Source organism: Gasterosteus aculeatus, unplaced genomic scaffold (genome assembly GCF_964276395.1).
Source record: "Gasterosteus aculeatus unplaced genomic scaffold, fGasAcu3.hap1.1 HAP1_SCAFFOLD_127, whole genome shotgun sequence".
In the NCBI taxonomy this organism is placed as follows: domain Eukaryota; kingdom Metazoa; phylum Chordata; class Actinopteri; order Perciformes; family Gasterosteidae; genus Gasterosteus; species Gasterosteus aculeatus.
This window is the reverse complement of record NW_027554981.1, coordinates 1-17,419: the sequence shown is the minus strand read 5'-3', so window position 1 is coordinate 17,419 and position 17,419 is coordinate 1. Positions and strand designations below refer to the sequence as shown.

Genomic DNA, 17,419 nt, shown 5'->3' with positions numbered 1-17,419 from the left:
ACACCGCGTCAGGTTTTTGGATTAATCCGGGTCTCTGAAGACTAGAACCCGGGCTCCAAGACCCCGGATGTCTGTCACAGAGCCCCAGGTGCTGAACGTCGGTCGCGTCTCAAGCCTCGTTAATAAACACTGCGGGGTTCGGTTGCGCAGACATTTCTGAACTGTACTACTTCCTTCTCATGAATTATGTTCAAGCGACAAGACAGCTGGACGCTGAGCCCTTTCACTCGGCACATTGTCTAATAAACTCTCTATAAAATACTCCATTAGGACAGGAGGGTGATTGAAGTCGGAGGAATGTGGCGTTGCACATGAATTTTCCCAGAGTCCGATTCGGCCGACAGCAGAAGGACCGCGAGCAGTAAAGCCTGTCTGCGCTTTCTCTTTTATTATCGTCCACCCGGGAACGGAAAATAGGGAAATACTTTGAACGAAAACCGGAAGCTTGATTTCTAACCAAGTTAAACCAAAATACACCAGGAATATCCAGGTGTGTCCTCCCTGGGAGTTCCGCCTCGCGGCCTCATCCTCCTCACATTTGATCCGCTACATTTTATTGCTAAAATTCCTCCTGAGAGCCTGTTAATACAGACATTTTACATGAAAGCACTACAAGTGGATTTATTGCTCTCTGCTGCTGTGCTGGTCTGAGAGCAGATGTTTGAAACGGAACATCTTGTTTGGACATCAAAAAGCGTTCCTCTTTTCCTCGCTAAACATTAGCAATATTATCTTTTAGAATGTGAGCTTATTTGGATACTTTTCCAGAACAAAAGTCTGAACGCGGCATAAACCGGAGATCAAAATCCCATGTCGCACCTAATAACTGTCAACAGCCATATAAAAACAATTTCCTCAGTGATTTGAGCAATAAACGTTGACCTCCAGAATTTGGAGAGAAATTAAGCTGTAAGGTTTGGTGGATGTCGGAGCTCCTGAAGGAGACTTCTGGATCGGAGTGAGAACAATCTTCTTTTAAAAAGTTTCGTCACATGACCAACATGTTGAAGACAAAGCAGGTGAAGAGGAAACAATAATTATGTAAAAATGTATTCATTTTCCAGCGCTTTTGAACTGTAAGACAAAGGAGCCTGTGGATTAAACGATTGAAACACGTGAAGGTCGGAAAGATCTCAACATGTTGCTATTCCCTAAAAAGAGAAACCCGATTCATAGCAGGGGAAAGGTCAAAGGTCAAATCACTCACTCAATCTTTGCAGAAGAAACCTGTTTACATACTGCAAAGGGTGAGCCAATCTACCGACATTAAATTAAATGAATCTGATGGACCACACACACACACACACACACACACACACACAACAAACACTAAAAAAGTATAAAAAGTGAGGTAGAAACATTTACGAGTTGCTGCTGAAGAGCAAAAGAGCCTTTCTGCTGTGAGAAGCACATTCCCTCTCGGGGGGCTCACCTCCACCTGCAGCTCCTTGGAGGTGTCGGCCTGCAGCTCGGTGGGGACGATGCACTCCAGAGTGTTCCCACTCAGAGTCAGACTCTCACAGCTGTGGTTGGAGACCGTGAGGACCTGACACTTCATGGCCTCCCTGTCCATGTGGTGACCCTGCGTGGCAGAGAGAGGGGGCGGGGGCGAAAGCACGAGGGAAAGATGAGATACAGAGGGACAAAGAAAGGAGGGAGAAATGAGGTCAAATGTTGCAAAAGAATTGAGGTCAAGCTACTGTTGCTAAGATCAAAGGTCAGAGTCCAGACCATTAACTGTATACTTGGACAGTGACAAAAAAAATATGGAAATCTCCTGGACCGAGAAAACGTTGTTATAGCAACCTGTCAATCACAGTAAGCCCCACCATAAAGCACACCCTGCTTCATGGGGTATTTCAATCTAAATTGACCATAATTTACTAAATGAACATCATGCTGTATTTAGGAAGACTTTAAACTAGAAACTGAGACCATAAACACATGTTTACAATGTTTACTGAGGGAATAAATCAGGAGGGAAATAGTGGTACATATTTCTCCTAGACTCACGCCCTGCTGGTCAGAAGGGCGGATTCAGGTTTTAAGGCATTCTAGTGCTGGCTCCACTTTTCAGGCCTGCAGCCTGCTGCCCGGTCACCAGATGGAACCAACTAAATCTTTCATCTCAAATTAAGTTGTGACTAACTGTAAAAAGTGCAAAATGACATTTCTAGCCTTGAAAAACCATAAGCCTTAAAGCTCTTTACTCTGCTGTCAGGTGTGTTCAATGCCTGCTGGAAGGATCAGGGGCAAGAAGCGTCCACACAAACTGCGACTCTGTGACATGAAACAGTGGACAGTTTGGGAACACGGAAGAGTAGCAGAATGAGAGCATCTTCAGGGGAAGCGCTGTCAGCTGTGGGTCCCTGTAATGTAGAACAACTCTATTTAAAGTCAGTACAAGAAACGGCCCCGATTTACCGTCAATGCCTTCATGCGACCTACATAAGCAAACTCCACCGGAGAGGAGATCGTCTGCGTCAATGCAGTTATTGCTGGAACCCTGCTGCAGGGAAGGGAGGAACCACAACTGATCCACTCTGCACATGAAAAGATTCCTCGTAGTAGCGTTACGATAGAGCTGTAAGATCCATATTATATGTAATGTCTTCAAAGGTTTCTTTTTTGCAGCTTTTAAACTATAGGGCTTTCTTAGGAGGCCGGTGAGTGGAACGGGGGCATGCTAACAAAATGATGTGAGTTCTACGGTCTGAAGGCACGTTTCATCAGCGACCTCGTGGCTCGCGCAGGACGCAACCCCCCCAACCCCCCCCCCCACTCCCCCTCCACTCCCCCTTGTGATCTGACCGAAGCACACACAGCGATTGTCAGAGAACAACTCGCTCTCTTTTCTCCCCACTCTCAGACTCGTTTTTCACCCCCTTGTTTTTCATTCCCGCTCGCTTTTTTTGTTCCTCTGATGCCATGTCTCTCTCTCAATCTCTCTCCCTTTTTCTCCCTCTTTCTCTCTCACATAAACACACTTGTCTGAGTGCAGCAGAAGGCAATAAAGCGAACGATCACATTCCTTGCGTGACAGCTTGGGATTTTCCAATTTGACACAGAGTGGACGCTCGCACCTGTTCCTGCACTCTCTCTCTCTCACACTCTCTCACACACACACACACACACACACACACACACACACACACACACACCGACTGCAGCAACACAGACCACTAATTCACTTGCTTGCAATTAGGGACGCACACTACGACAACACCGCGAAACAGATCCTGTGATGCAGACCTCGTTCGGGCTGTCGCCGTGACGATACAGCGGAGAGGAGTTGTTGAAGTTATCGAAGAGCCGTCACAGTCGCTCCGAATACATTGTTACGACGATAAATGGAAGCGAGGCGCAGGCTGTGTCGCGATGTTATCGAGCGTGGCCCCGTGCCAAAACCAACAGCCCGCTTCTCTTTGATGTCACGGCCCAACGCTCCTTTATTTGTGTTCCGTTGGCGAGTCTTTTGGGCCTCAGGTTATCAGGCGCCCTTTTATACTGGAGGTTATCAGGCGGAGTTAGACGTGGCCTGTTTGGGTTCCATGCCTGGTACCGAGCCCCACGACCCCCACGACCCCCCCTCCCATCCGGGGGTAAAAACGTTGGGGTGGGGGGGTGTTTGTCTGGGACGGGGCGGGGGATAGAGGAAGGGTCACTGGTTGGATTTAGCACCGGGGCCAAGGTCATGTCTGGGAAAAGAGAAAAAGAAGAAAAAGGCAGAACTGCAGCTGCCACCAAGCCAACAGAGAAAAGGAGAAAGAAAGAAAAGAGTAGAAACATGTTTTTCATTGTGTCGCTGGAAACAGGCCCGGGGGAATGTCCGTGGTGGCGTTAATATGTCAAAAGCTTTGACCTCGGGCCGGCAGAACAATGCCAGTCAACGGAGAGAATACATAGAGAGGTGTAGCAGAAGGGGGGGTAAACGATGGGAAACAGACTCCACTTCCTGTTTTTGCTTCAGTATTGTTTCCTTCCAGATCCGACCCGGACCTGCTAACTAAAATGCAGACATATACTCCATCTGCACCTTTTCCTTTTGGATCTTTTGGTCCATGTCTCAAGTATCAACAATGAACCCTGACGAGAGGCGGGACTTGTGTCAAGTGAGAACTGGGCCTTTTGGCAGCTGTTAACTTTTGCACCTCGTAACTCCTCACCTTGAGCTCCACGATGCTCTTGTTGTCCTTGGAGGTGAGCTTGGGGTCCTGGAAGAGGGGGTCCTCCACGTAGATCAGATCCCGCTGACTGGTGTAGTAGCCGTCCAAGACAAACGCCACCTTGGTGACCACGGGCGGCTGCAGAGCCAGTTTGGCCAGGGAGGGCGTGGTGCACTGGATGGACGTGCGGTTCTCCCCGTACACGCAGCTCTAGAAGGAGAACAGGGGGGAGGACAAGATGCAGGGTTCAAGAGATGAAACGTCTATTCAGGGAACGCACGAACAGTCACATGATTTCAACCGTATATGAACACATATTGTACATAAAGTCAGTTCCTTGAGGGAGTAAAAACCAGCTCTTCTGCACACACGTTCATGCATAAAGACATACCGCCAAACCTGAACATCAGCCCGAGAAGCCGCCTGTTTCCCTTTTTCTTAGCAACAACAGTGTTTATACGCACGGCCCGAGGGCACAACAGGGTCTGATCCCGGGTTGGAATCAACCCATGTCGGCCCCGGCGGCTTTTTCGCTCGCTAAGAGCTGGTGAGAGACAGAAACCGTCTCTCAGTCGGTTTCCATTGAGGCGTGGCAGTGTATCATCTCTTTGCTTTATGGAAGATATCTAAACTGGTGTGTTTGCTTTAAGATTTTAATCGGGCCGGTAATATAATTAAGCTGAAAAACAGATATAAAATAAATAATTATATAAATAATCGATTTCAAATTAAAAGGAGGATGTTTTTCCCTCGTCGGGTTGTGGTTTCATTCATTACCCAGAGCCGTTATCAGAAGTGTGCGACGTTCCGGCAGAACAGAACAAACCCGACTTGTTTATCCGCGTGTCGACAGATCGATGCTGATGTTTGCGCCGTGTCAGGCCGGCCTTTGTGCTACAAGGGTAGACGTGTCCTTGAGTGGGACCAAGGACAAAACATTTGTGGAATAGTTTTGAAAAAGAAATAAAGAAGCTGTGTAACACACAGTTGTCTTTAAATATGTAAAACTTGGACTAATGTCTGGAAACCAACAGAAGCTCAACCAACCGGTTGAAATCGAGCTCCGCCTCCGTAGCAGCAGCTCTGTTGCACACTTCCTAACCACCCCCATCGCATCCACCCCCCCTCCACGCATTTCAAACGTCCACATGCACGCTGAACCACGTGAGGGTCACCCAACAAAAGCAATCCAATTAATCCCTACACACCAGCATGGAGCGAGTGCAGCGTGGACTGTAGCCCCCCCCGCCCCCTCATTCCCCCCCACCTAGTCTCCCACGGGTGCAGCGAAAAAGGAAAAATATCCTGTGAATTAGTGGAAAAATCCGTCAGTTTCATTGTTCAGAAGACGTCTCCTGGTATCGGGGGCCGAGGGGCTGCAGGTCGGCAGCAGCTGTAAATACAATCGCTCGGAGGGCTGGAGGGCCGGAGGGGGGGGGTTTACGCTGTGGGGTGATGAGAGAACCAGCGATTCTGAAGGACCCGAAGGATCATTAGTGTAACTGCCCGCGTCCAAACGATGCCGTCGAACGGAGCGAGATTCATTCGCTCCGACGCTTCCTACCGCGCTGTTGATTTGACTTTGGCTTTAAGGCCTCCAGTTCAGCTGCTCGTTGTCTTCGTTTTGAGGTCTACATTTCACCCGTTCTTCTTTTGCAAGTTAACATGGTGTGCTTTGCTTCCTCTTCTGTCCTTTCATAACGACTCTGTGCTTCAACGAGCAAACACAAATCTCACAGTGAGGAGACCGCTGTTAGGCTAAACACCGTTAGCGCTGTCAGCACCGCTAGCCGCTAGCCGCCGCTGCTGCTGCCGCCATGTTAAGAGCCGTGTGGAGGAAAATAGATGTGGGGCATCTTTGTTGTCACACACACACACACACACACACACACACACACACACACACACAAAATGTTACCCGCTCGCTTCCAGTCACAGAAAAAAGGGAACGGGAAGAAGCTTCTTTAGGGGTTCAGGTGCCAACTGTAGGGTCTTCTTTTCCTCTTGTATGTATGTATGTATGTGCAGCTCCCCCCGTGAACACGCCAGCCTTTCACGGCGGGTCGTAAAATAAGCCCCTCTTTCATGTGTGTGGGAAAGCTGCGGTTGGCTGAGACCGGGCTTTACTGGAGATCTGAGCAGCAGATATCAAGTCAACGCTGCTGGTTGTTGTTTCTTTCTTTTTTTTTTTCACGCTCAGACCCTGACTGAGACCCCCGAACGTCCGACTGGACCGCAGATCGTAGTTTTAGGGTTCACAGAGACGCCGGCTCACATTACCCAGGGTGCCGTTCCGCCGCTGGATGGAAACCTCTGCGAGAGATCCTTTTCCTCTATTTTTGAGGGGTTAAGACAATAAGACACTCATACTGTCCCTTCCCAAAAGACTGAGCTTCAGCTCATCCCCTTCCACTGGAAGGAATGTAACGGGCGACAGCTGGGGCCCGACGGGGCATGATCCCACCCTAAATCATTAGCAGCGATAGCTTTATCTCGCACAGCTTCAGCCTCTCTCCCTCTTTTCTCAGATAGCCAGGAGTTTGTGTTCCTCTCCGTCGTGTCGTTCCAGTTTAAACATTAATAAACCAGCGGGGCCAAGGGCCGCTTTGACTCGCTCGTCACATCTCACCGGAGAGCGTTAGTGTGAACTGTGCAGTGCTGCCGCACCGGGGGCCACTGCTCAGAGAATTGAACCCTGGAGCCTTCAAGCAAGGCATCAAAAACATAAAGATAATAATGTTTATCATAATAATGATAATACTATTTTTCTATCTTTTTTTAGAGAAGTCTATCTTTATAAAAAGTCTAATGAACGCTGCTCTGGTCCGTTGACCGGTGATCTGACTCAGTGGGCAAAGTATGTTAAAAGGCAGGTAACCATAGCAACAGCGTTAAACCGACAAACAAACGTCACACTTTCGCAGGCAATTATTTATCAGGACTATTCATTGATTTTGAAGGGCAGGATATTTATTAAAGCCTGCTAATGTCTTTGCATCAAAACATAATGATGGCGACAAAACTTTCTTAATTACTTTTAAAGATCATTTTATTTGTCAAACGCAATCATTTGTTTGTGTCAGATGGAAATCGTGATTAATGTTTGAATAACTGTGCAGTTCTACACGCAGCCAGAAGTGAGCCCGGCCCATGCCGGTCTCACATTGTTTCGGTCAAAAGCGGCAATTTTTGGATCATAAACCTGATTTCAGGCTCACGCACGTTTGAGCGTAACGAAGCCCGAGCTCCCCAGAGACTCATCGACCGCTGACCCCGACACAGGTCAATGACCAGAGGGGGGGGGGACCCCGCAGGGTCTGTGTGTGTGAAACAGACACAGACCCTGCGGTGTGTGTGCGCATTCGGTGTGTGTGCATATTTACTGAGCCTGTTATGATCTGCTGAGTGAACCTGCGGCAGCGACCTTCACTCTGAGAGAACAGACTTTTAATCAGTCCTCAATCAAGTCCTCAATCTACCAAGGGCACTTTTAAAAGCCCCCCCCCCCCCCCCCTCAGGCGATGTGAGGCAGGACTTGATGAGAGGTTAAACTCCTTTAGTCTACTGGGGGAACTCAGCTGATAAACAAAGTGTTGCGTCAATCCGCTTTCTTTAAAGGACGGAGAATCACTCCAGCAGCAACTACGATGAAACTGAAGCTGAGAGACGGCTATTGGGGGGGGGGGCCTGAGGGTGGATGCAGGTCAAAGACGTCCCATTGAGGGTTCTCAGGTCAGTGCGATTACTTCAGCTTCTTTTAAGGCGGGAAACTTTGGTAGAAAAGCCCAGAGGATGTCCAAAGGAATATAGCTTTCTTTCTCATGTCTGTGAGGAAGTGGAGGTCCAAATGTACGTATAACTTTACCTCAGACACTGATGTGGGTTAAAAGGATTCTGGTATCCGGCCCCCTGACTGCAGAAATTATTCAAACCTTTGTTTGAAAAAGTGTCACAAATGCAAATTTGCGTTGCCGGCGGTATGAATAGTTTGATGTAAAAGGCCTGAAGACACGACGGCGCCCACGTCAATTAACACAAAAAAACAAAAACAAGAAGAAATAACAAACACATTTTTGCTCAATGCGGCAGTCTCACACAATGAGGCAAGTCAGCGACTTATTGAGTTAAACAGTCGACTAGAATGACTGAAATGTTCTATATAAGCGCTGACGGAACCTTTACATGTTTTTTACTGCATGACAGTTCACACATCCGCCGTCTTCTCAAGGCTTTAAAACATTTAAACTAGGTGTTTGACGGCCTGCGGGCGTCGGGTCATGTGGAATAAAGTGTGAGGAGATCCAAAGCGTCCTCCGGGCCTCGGCTACCGTGCGTGAGCCAGAGGAGAGACAGCTGGATGCTTCAGGATGGCTTTTCCATTTCCAGTCTGTCTGACACTTTGGCTCTGTTTCTTCTGGATGTCTAACCCTTTTTGGAGGGGGCTTTAGTGTGTTTAATGACAATACCATGCATGTGATAGCAAGGTATTTGCCTGCTTTTCAACATGTCATATTCTTAAAGGGTTCTGTTTGAAAAAGAAATATGTGGGAACACAGAAACTAAAGCCGCATCTCTCTCAGACGCTCCTGGTAGCTTCAGTTTATTCTAAGAGCTGAAAGGTTAATTAATAAATCAAATCTTAGGTCTACTCTGGAGAAGAAGCTTTCTTTGCTTCATATTTCGGGATGTGACACCCTTCTTGTACTCACCACATGGAAGACCTCAGCATCCTGACCCGTGGTGAGGACCATCTGGGGCTGGAGGCCGGACTGGAGGAAGGACCCGTGAGCTGACACCGTGCATCCTCCGCTGCAGGGGGGGCGGGGGGGTACGAGCGTTAGCATCAGACAGACACAGTAGATCCCCACTGGGAGGGACCTGCTGTTAGCATTTGCAGCTTAGCCACTCGTCACCTCCTACTCGTTTCCTCCTGCTGGAAAAACTGAAGCATGAATCTCTCTCTGTCTCTCATACTGGAAGGAAATGTATTCCTGACTTTGACAGATACTGATATCCAAACCATTTCTGAGAGAATCAGGCCACCGCGCCAACCAGGAGAATGAAAGTGCTGAAAGATGCTTCCCACCCAGCAAGGATTCGCCCGAGGAAATAAAAAAGTGATAATTATGTGGGAACCTTTTCTTTGGATTATCTGCAGTATCAATCCAAAGAAAAAATGATCAGGCTTAACCTCGACTTTCGATTTCCCGCAGGGTAAATACACGTTTGACCCATGAAGCCTGAGCTTGATTGATGACCTTTGCTCCCACAGTGTTAGCTCTCAGATGCACGAAGCTAAAGGCAAAGGAATCCTTCGTTTTCCATCTATCCTACTGCAGAGACACCATAACGCACCTGACGAAGGAGCGCGAGGGCTGGATGCTGTTGACGATGGGGTTTGGGTTGAAGGTGAACGGCGCTGGCGCCAGGCGCTCCACCGAGTCCACCGTCAGCTTCACTGTCTGCTTGGAGGGGGCGGTGTCGGCGTGGGAAGGCGTCTTGCAGGTCAGCATGGTGGACGACAGGCTGATGGTGGTGGAGGGGGCGGGGGGGTAAACACACAGGATATGTTGTTGTGTTATCATTTACAGTGGTAGCCATTGTTCTCCATTCATTCATTGCATTAGTCCTGCAGATAATTCCCAATTGAGGGGGAGAGGAGACAGCATGAGGAACACAATGAAAGAGCGACCTTTGACCGGCTTCGACCTCCAGCTCGCAGGAACAAATGTTCCCAGTAAAGTGACAGTAATGTCGAGACACATTGCAGCGCGTTGGACAAACACAATGCCTCTGCAGAGTGAGCACGGACTGTATTGTCCAACTTGTCAAACTTGCCAACTTCGCAACGTCAAAAAAAAGGAAGGATTTGGAAAAGTTCAGGGGCCCTTTGTTGGACGTTGCTTCCTGCATTCTGGTGACTGTTAGAGAATGGAAGCACTGTACAACGTCAACAGCACTTTATCTTAAAAATACTTGACATTTTTAAAGATTACAGAAAGAACTCCATCAGATTTTAATGAATGAATTCAGCCAAAACATCTGGATTGCCCCCCTGGAGGCCGGCTGTGAGTTTTAAAGCTCAACACGTCGGCCGATCATGTTTTTTTCTATGAAAGAAGTACGAAGATGAATGCATCACAGTATTTATGAATGCAGAGAGAGCAACTTTGAACCAACCTCAGGATCTTACAGGCCCCTTTCCCGATCGTCACCTCCCGCTTGCTCCCCGTGTCCAGGAAGGCCCCCCTGATGGTCAGCATGGTGCCCCCCGACTTCGGCCCGAATGTCGGGAAGATTTCGTGAATCACGGGGTCCTGGACGCAGAGACAGTGTCAACGACCCCGACCAACACACAGAAACTGGCGCTATGCACACGCGTGACATCTTTTCCCGCTGAACTCGTGTTCTTACCACGAAGGTGAAGCCCTCCGCCGTGGCGACCTTCTGGCCGCTGGTGACCTTCACGGTGTGTCCTGACGGGGTGAAGTTCCCGCTGAACACTGGGGAACACTGAATCACAGTCCACCTAGACACAACCCCCCCCCACCAGACAAGGCACAGACCACACGTTATCCTCCACCGCAGCCACCCGGCATTTAGCCCTAATTCAATGATCCAGCGCCGCACAAAGAGCCTGTCCTTCTTTTTTTCAATTTGTAACAACATTGTTTGTAGCAAAAGGCCCTTTTGAATGAGACACGGCCCGGTGGAAAGTCTGGAGGCAGCCATTTTTCCCAGCAATTTATCAGTTAGGCGAGTCATGTGTTGAGAAGGAGAGAGGGAAAGGGAGAGGAAAGGGAGAGGGAGAGTGGGGGGGTCATCTTTTTACCTCTACACAATAGCCCCCCTATTAAACTGCTGCTCGGCCCCTATAAGACGCCCGCGTACGGGTCTTTATCTCGTAAGGGTCCGCTGCGTCTCTGCCTCCAGACTTTCCACCAAACAAAGGTGCGTCTAGCAGGAGGTGGGAGAGGAAAACACACACAAACACACACACACACACACACACACACACACACCTGTTGGTGTTGTCCTGTCGGGGCAGCCTGCAGGGAGCTCCGGCCACCTCCACCGTCACCATGTAGGGCCTGAAGCTCTCCGTCTTGTCGAAGCCGAAGCCGCCACCACACACGGTGACCGCCGTGGAGCCGCGAATCGGCCCGGAGGTCGGGAACACCTGACGCACGCACACACACACACACACACAACGCAAGGTCTCACACAAAGTCTTCAGTACAGTGCTGGTGAAACGTCACCAGCTAATTACTGACCATGTTGTTGCCTGTGGTATTTCCCATATTGTATTTTCAATAGTTGACATCCTGACTTAATTTCATGGGACGGTAATTTATGCTAATTTAAGCACAGATGCGGCTGCGGTTACCTTGGTGATGACAGGTGGGCAGTAGTCCTGGGTCCAGACGGAGGGGGGGGGGCACCGGTCGGCTCTGCTGCAGCGTCCGTCGCACCAGCCGCATTCGGTGACCCGCGATGACAGCAAACAGGAAGTGCAGGTGGTCAGCTGACCACAGCCGGGGCCAATCAGAGGGACGCGAGTGATCTGCAGGGGGAAGAGGACGTGAGAAGTGTCCCCCCTCAGAGAGACGGCTTTGGTGGCAGAACCGGGACATAGTTTTGTCTTGTCTCCGTGGTTACCCACCTTGTTCCCAGTCGCCATCAGCAGGGCGCCGTCTGAGCCGTCGGCCTCCAGCAGCGCCACGGCAGCGGAGACGGGTCTCGAGTCCAGCCGGATGTTGACATGCGGAGAGGCAAGTCGGGAGAAGAGCACCTGAAAGATGGAGGGGCACGTTATAACCATCTCAAAGAGGAGGGGGGGTTATTGCCACTAAATTATAATGATCAAGTCTCCCAAACATCTCCAGTAGTGAAATAAATATTAACGTTGATCTTCACTGTTTGACCTTCTGTTGTTTTTTAATGTTTCTCCACGTTACTGAAGTCAGACGTTCCTGTTCACTTTGGTCCCTCAAATACTTTTCGAGGACCTGGAAGTTTCCTTTGGCCTTGGCCCGTTGTCATAGCGATCTAAAGAGTGATTTCTATTTCTGTTTCTGAAATCCTAGTCCACTTATTTTAAAGAGGATGAATCTCACAGAGCAAAACAATACAGTTGGATGAATATCACTACAGGCAAAGGGACAAACACATGTTTTATGTTGTGATGTCACGAGAGGCTTGGTCTTGGAAGGGAGATACGTTCACCGGCGATGGCTCTAACTATGGCTCCATCTGCTGGTGCCCCGAAACTCAGAGCATTCCCCTCACACCTGAGACCCATCAGGGTGTGACGACCCGGAGGCCTTCATAAAGGTGGAAGACACACCGTTGGAGGGAGACGAGCTGAGAAGAGCAGACCAAGCCATAAGGATTCGAGGAGGCAGGAGAGACCGGGAGGACGGTGTTGTTTTCCTTACAGAAGTGGATTTCCGTTAAGTTAAGTTCTACCGGCAAAGATTGACCGAAGCCTGAGTTACCCCCTGTTTTGACTGTTTTCTGTTGAACCTGAAGGACGGAAATTAAAACCTTTTGTTATATTTTGAACCCGGTGTCCTCGCACTATTTTGAACTACCCCGGAGAGAGCGGCGCCGCCTCTCGTGACATCACATATGGTGGAGGATGCAGGCACTGTTCAAGCGGATTTAGTGCATGTCAGAGGAGGACACCGAAAGATTGATTCAACACTTTTCTAGATTGACTGTAGGCCCCTCACTGGACAAAATGGAAGAAATCTTGAAGACCCTTATTGCTGGCCAGCAAGCCCAGATGCAAACAAACTTGGCTCTCTTGGAAGAACAAAAGAAAGCCAACCTTCTGAGGGCGGAGGAATTACAACTGCAGAAACAGATGGCCGACCGGAATGTACGCCCAATAAATGCAAGTAACTATTTATCCAAGATGGGTGCCACGGATGACGTTGAGGCATTCCTGCATGCCTTTGAAGCCACGGCCACTAGGGAAGCCTGGCCCAGGGACCAGTGGGTTGGTCTGTTAGCCCCTTTTCTAACTGGGGAGGCACTGAATGCTGTTCGGGACTTGGGGCCTGACCAAGCGACGGACTATGATGCCCTGAAAACGGAGATCTTGAGCAGAAATGGAATTACCAAGTTTGGTATGGCCCAGCGCTTCCACAACTGGACCTTCCAACCCGACCAACCTCCTCGTGCACAGATGCACGAACTTGTACGGATCACGCGGAAGTGGCTGGAACCACAGAGGAATACGGCGCCTGCAGTAGTAGAGGCCGTGGTGGTGGATCGATACTTACGTGCCCTGCCTTATGAGGCAAAGCGGTTCCTCAGTCAACAGGCCCTGACCACGGCCGATCTAACCGTGGAAGCAGTGGAAAAGTATCAAGCCACAGCAGATATGCTTCGGGCCTCCAGAAGAGAACCCAGGAGCATGGCCCTACCACAGACTGAAACAACCCGTCCCAAGGTTACCAACCCAGCCTCTTCAAGAGCCCCAGGGGGAGCCAGAAACCCGCTGGGTCCCAAGGAAATACACCAGGAAAGGGAAACCAGACAGTGTTACCGGTGTGGGGGAGTGGGACACCTCTCCTGGCATTGTGGGACGCAGGCGGACGACCCTATGCCCACGGCTAAGTCATCCAGCTCATCACCCGCCCCCCGGTTTGCCTCGCTCATAGGACTTGTAGATGCCCCCTCAGATCGACCTCCCACCTGCCCGGTGACTGTGAATCACCAGGACGTGGAGGCCTTGCTAGATTCGGGTAGCCGAGCTACCCTGGTACGGAAGGACCTGATAGGACCACTTGGTTTGACCCCAGGGAAAGTCCTTCCCGTTTCCTGTGTCCATGGAGACACCAGAGACTACCCCATCGTTGAACTCACGATGACCACTACCCGGGGGACCATACTCACGGAGGTGGGGGTGGTTGATTCCTTGCCCGTCCCCATCCTAATTGGACGAGACTTCCCAGCCTTCCACCTGCTGTGGAGGGAGACTCAGGAGCGGCTAAGCAGAGTACCTCGGAAGCGGAGAGGTAGGACTCATCCTGATAATATTCATGTGAAACCCTCAGAATTACGCTCTCCGGCCTGTGCTCTTGCAGGAATGACAGGTGCCCAGGCTGACACCGAGGCGGGTCCGGACACGGGAGAAGACAACATGGCTCAGGAAAGTGCGCCGATCTCGAGCGAGGAAGACATCCCGGGCATCGACACACTTCCCCCGCTCACAGGCCAGTACGGTACAGCCCAGTTACAGGATCCCACCTTGACAAATGCCCTGAGAAATGTGCAGGTGTTAGAGGGAGTAGTGCTAGGGGATCGGACAAACCCTACCTATCCACATTTTGCAGTAAGTCGGGGGTTAGTCTACCAGGTGGTAAAGAAAAATGATGAAGTGCATGAACAGCTCCTCGTACCACAGTCCTATCGAGCCACCGTACTTCACTTAGCACACACGCACCCACTAGGGGCCCACCTAGGGGTCGAGAAAACTAAGGAGAGAATCCTGCAACGCTTCTTTTGGCCCGGAGTACACAAAGAGATTGAGAATTTCTGTCGTAGTTGCCCAGAATGTCAGCAAGTGGCACCAAAGCCCACATACAGAAATCCGCTCATCCCATTACCAATTATCGACACTCCCTTTGAGAGGATTGGACTGGACATAGTAGGGCCCTTACCAAAAAGTGCCAGAGGGCATCAGTATATTTTGGTCATCCTGGACTATGCAACCCGATATCCTGAGGCCATCCCGCTGAGGAAGGCTACGGCCCGACACATCGCCAACGAGCTGTTTCTCCTCTCAACCAGTCTTGGAATCCCAAAGGAGATATTGACCGACCAAGGGACTCCGTTTATGTCCAGGGTGATGAAGGAACTCTGTGCGCTACTGAAGATCAAACAACTAAGAACCTCAGTCTACCACCCCCAGACGGATGGATTAGTAGAACGGTTTAACAAAACTCTAAAGTCCATGCTACGTAAGGCCGTTGGGGAAGATGGGCGCAACTGGGATCACCTGCTGCCGTACCTGCTGTTTGCGGTGAGAGAGGTGCCGCAGTCTTCTACTGGTTTTTCACCCTTTGAGCTCTTGCTTTCTTACAGACCCAGAGGACTGCTGGACATTGCGAAGGAGGCCTGGGAGGAGCAGCCATGCCAACAGCGGACCCTGATTGAGCATGTCGGGGCCATGAGGGAGAGAATGAAGGCCATCTATCCCATGATGCGGGAACACATGGAGACCACGCAACGGCAACAGCAAGCCTCCTACAACCGGTCGGCTCAACCCAGAGAGTTCAAGCCGGGTGACAAAGTGCTGGTCCTGGTGCCAACCGTGGAGTGTAAATTCCTGGCAACTTGGCAAGGACCATATGAGGTCATTGAACGGGTGGGAGAGGTCAATTACAAGGTAAGGCAACCGGGAAAAAGAAAACGTGAGCAAATTTATCATGTTAACCTCTTAAAGAAGTGGCACGCCAGGGAGGCGCTATTCAGTTGCCCAACACCCACGGAGTCCAAGGAACCAGGGCGAGAAGAGGTGCAGGTGGGTCCCAGCCTGTCCCCCCATCAACGGCAGATGGCTCGGGAACTAGTGGACCGTAACCGGGATGTTTTCTCCTCTCTTCCCGGGCACACGGAAGTGACCCAGCACGAGATACGCACCGTGCCAGGCAAAACGGTGAACCAGCGCCCGTACCGGGTGCCGGAGGCTCATAAGGGGGCCATTCAGGAGGAGGTAAGGAAGATGTTGGAGTTGGGAGTGATCGAGGAATCTCAAAGTGCCTGGGCAAGTCCCATTGTACTGGTTCCCAAACCGGACGGGTCAATACGGTTTTGCAACGATTTTCGGAAGTTGAATGAAGTATCTGAATTTGACGCATACCCAATGCCTCGTGTCGATGATCTGGTAGACTCCTTGGGATGTGCTCGCTTCATAACCACGCTTGACCTCACAAAAGGCTACTGGCAGGTTCCCCTGACGCCGGCGTCTAAGGAGAAGACTGCCTTTGCGACACAGGAGGGGCTCTACCAGTATACCCGGCTCCCCTTTGGTCTCCACGGAGCACCGGCCACGTTCCAGCGATTGATGGATCGGGTCCTTGCTCCCCATAAGAGGTACGCGGCAGCATATTTGGATGATGTGGTCATACACAGTCCCGATTGGGACAGTCACCTACCCAGAGTACAAGCTGTGATTGATTCAATCCGAGATGCAGGGCTCACAGCAAACCCCAAGAAGTGCAGGCTGGCTTTCAGCGAGACAAACTACCTGGGGTACACCATTGGGAGGGGTTTGGTCAAGCCCCAGGAAGCCAAGTTGCGGGCCATACAGGACTGGCCACAGCCCATCACCAAGAAACAGGTGAGGACATTTTTAGGCCTAGCCGGCTACTACCGACGTTTTATTATGGGTTTTGCCACCATAGCAGCCCCTCTAACAGAACTGACCACCAAACGGCACTCCCGAATGGTGAGGTGGAACCCTGCGGCGGAGGCGGCCTTCAGCCACCTGAAGCGGGCTCTGTGCTCCGGTCCAGTCCTGGTGGCACCAGACTTCCGGAAGGAATTCATCGTACAGGCGGACGCTTCAGAGGTGGGTCTGGGTGCGGTACTCGCCCAGACACGTGAGGGGGAGGAACACCCAATCCTCTACATAAGCAGGAAGTTACTTCCAAGGGAGAAGAACTATTCCACAGTGGAAAAGGAATGCCTCGCAGTTACCTGGGCCCTGGAATCCCTACGGTTCTACCTCCTGGGCCGACAGTTTACGGTGGTGTCGGATCATGCCCCTCTGCAGTGGATGGCCAAGAACAAGGAAACAAACCGTAGGATCACTAGGTGGTTCTTGAGCTTACAAGCCTTTAATTTTTCTGTTGTCCACAGGGCGGGCAAGAGCCACAGCAACGCGGATGCACTCTCCAGACGGGACGCCTTCTACACCTCCTACACATCGACGAGGACGTCGGTCTCGAGGGGGGGGGATGTGTGATGTCACGAGAGGCTTGGTCTTGGAAGGGAGATACGTTCACCGGCGATGGCTCTAACTATGGCTCCATCTGCTGGTGCCCCGAAACTCAGAGCATTCCCCTCACACCTGAGACCCATCAGGGTGTGACGACCCGGAGGCCTTCATAAAGGTGGAAGACACACCGTTGGAGGGAGACGAGCTGAGAAGAGCAGACCAAGCCATAAGGATTCGAGGAGGCAGGAGAGACCGGGAGGACGGTGTTGTTTTCCTTACAGAAGTGGATTTCCGTTAA

At 50.6% G+C, this 17,419-nt stretch overlaps 2 protein-coding genes across 6 annotated transcripts; one reads left to right on the top strand and one right to left on the bottom strand.

Moving 5' to 3' along the window:
* Positions 1-1,163: 1,163 nt before the first annotated feature.
* On the bottom strand, positions 1,164-12,004 carry LOC144395255 (hepatocyte growth factor receptor-like). The gene is made up of 9 exons (XM_078098118.1): positions 11,830-12,004; positions 11,554-11,730; positions 11,189-11,346; positions 10,581-10,695; positions 10,347-10,483; positions 9,522-9,692; positions 8,876-8,975; positions 4,167-4,376; positions 1,164-1,582 (listed from the first exon to the last, which is right to left on the bottom strand). The coding sequence occupies exons 1-9, from the start codon at positions 11,986-11,988 to the stop codon at positions 1,232-1,234; spliced, it is 1,578 nt and encodes a 525-aa protein (XP_077954244.1). The 5' UTR covers positions 11,989-12,004; the 3' UTR covers positions 1,164-1,231.
* A 332-nt stretch (positions 12,005-12,336) lies between these two features.
* LOC120809851 (uncharacterized) lies at positions 12,337-17,410 on the top strand. 5 transcript variants are annotated; one of them, XM_040163984.2, is made up of 3 exons: positions 12,337-16,274; positions 16,376-16,521; positions 17,043-17,410. In XM_040163984.2, exons 1-3 carry the CDS (start codon positions 12,838-12,840, stop codon positions 17,201-17,203), a joined length of 3,744 nt encoding a protein of 1,247 aa, XP_040019918.2. In that variant the 5' UTR covers positions 12,337-12,837; the 3' UTR covers positions 17,204-17,410. The 5 variants fall into 5 exon arrangements, with proteins under 5 accessions (XP_040019918.2, XP_040019919.2, XP_040019914.2 ...); XM_040163985.2 differs by having other exon boundaries at positions 12,337-16,521; XM_040163980.2 differs by having other exon boundaries at positions 12,337-14,194; positions 14,264-17,281.
* Positions 17,411-17,419: the final 9 nt, after the last annotated feature.

Bases quoted from the DNA above. Each gene is read 5' to 3' on its own strand.
- LOC144395255 (XM_078098118.1), bottom strand. From the start codon at position 11,988: ATGGTTATAACGTGCCCCTCCATCTTTCAGGTGCTCTTCTCCCGACTT. The intron at 4,377-8,875 runs GTGAGTACAAGA...TTCTCCTTCTAG, and splicing joins ATGCTGAGGTCTTCCATGTG to AGCTGCGTGTACGGGGAGAA. The intron at 1,583-4,166 runs GTGAGGAGTTAC...TCTGCCACGCAG, and splicing joins AGAGCATCGTGGAGCTCAAG to GGTCACCACATGGACAGGGA.
- LOC120809851 (XM_040163980.2), top strand. From the start codon at position 12,838: ATGTCAGAGGAGGACACCGAAAGATTGATTCAACACTTTTCTAGATTG. The intron at 14,195-14,263 runs GTAGGACTCATC...GTGCTCTTGCAG, and splicing joins AGTACCTCGGAAGCGGAGAG to GAATGACAGGTGCCCAGGCT.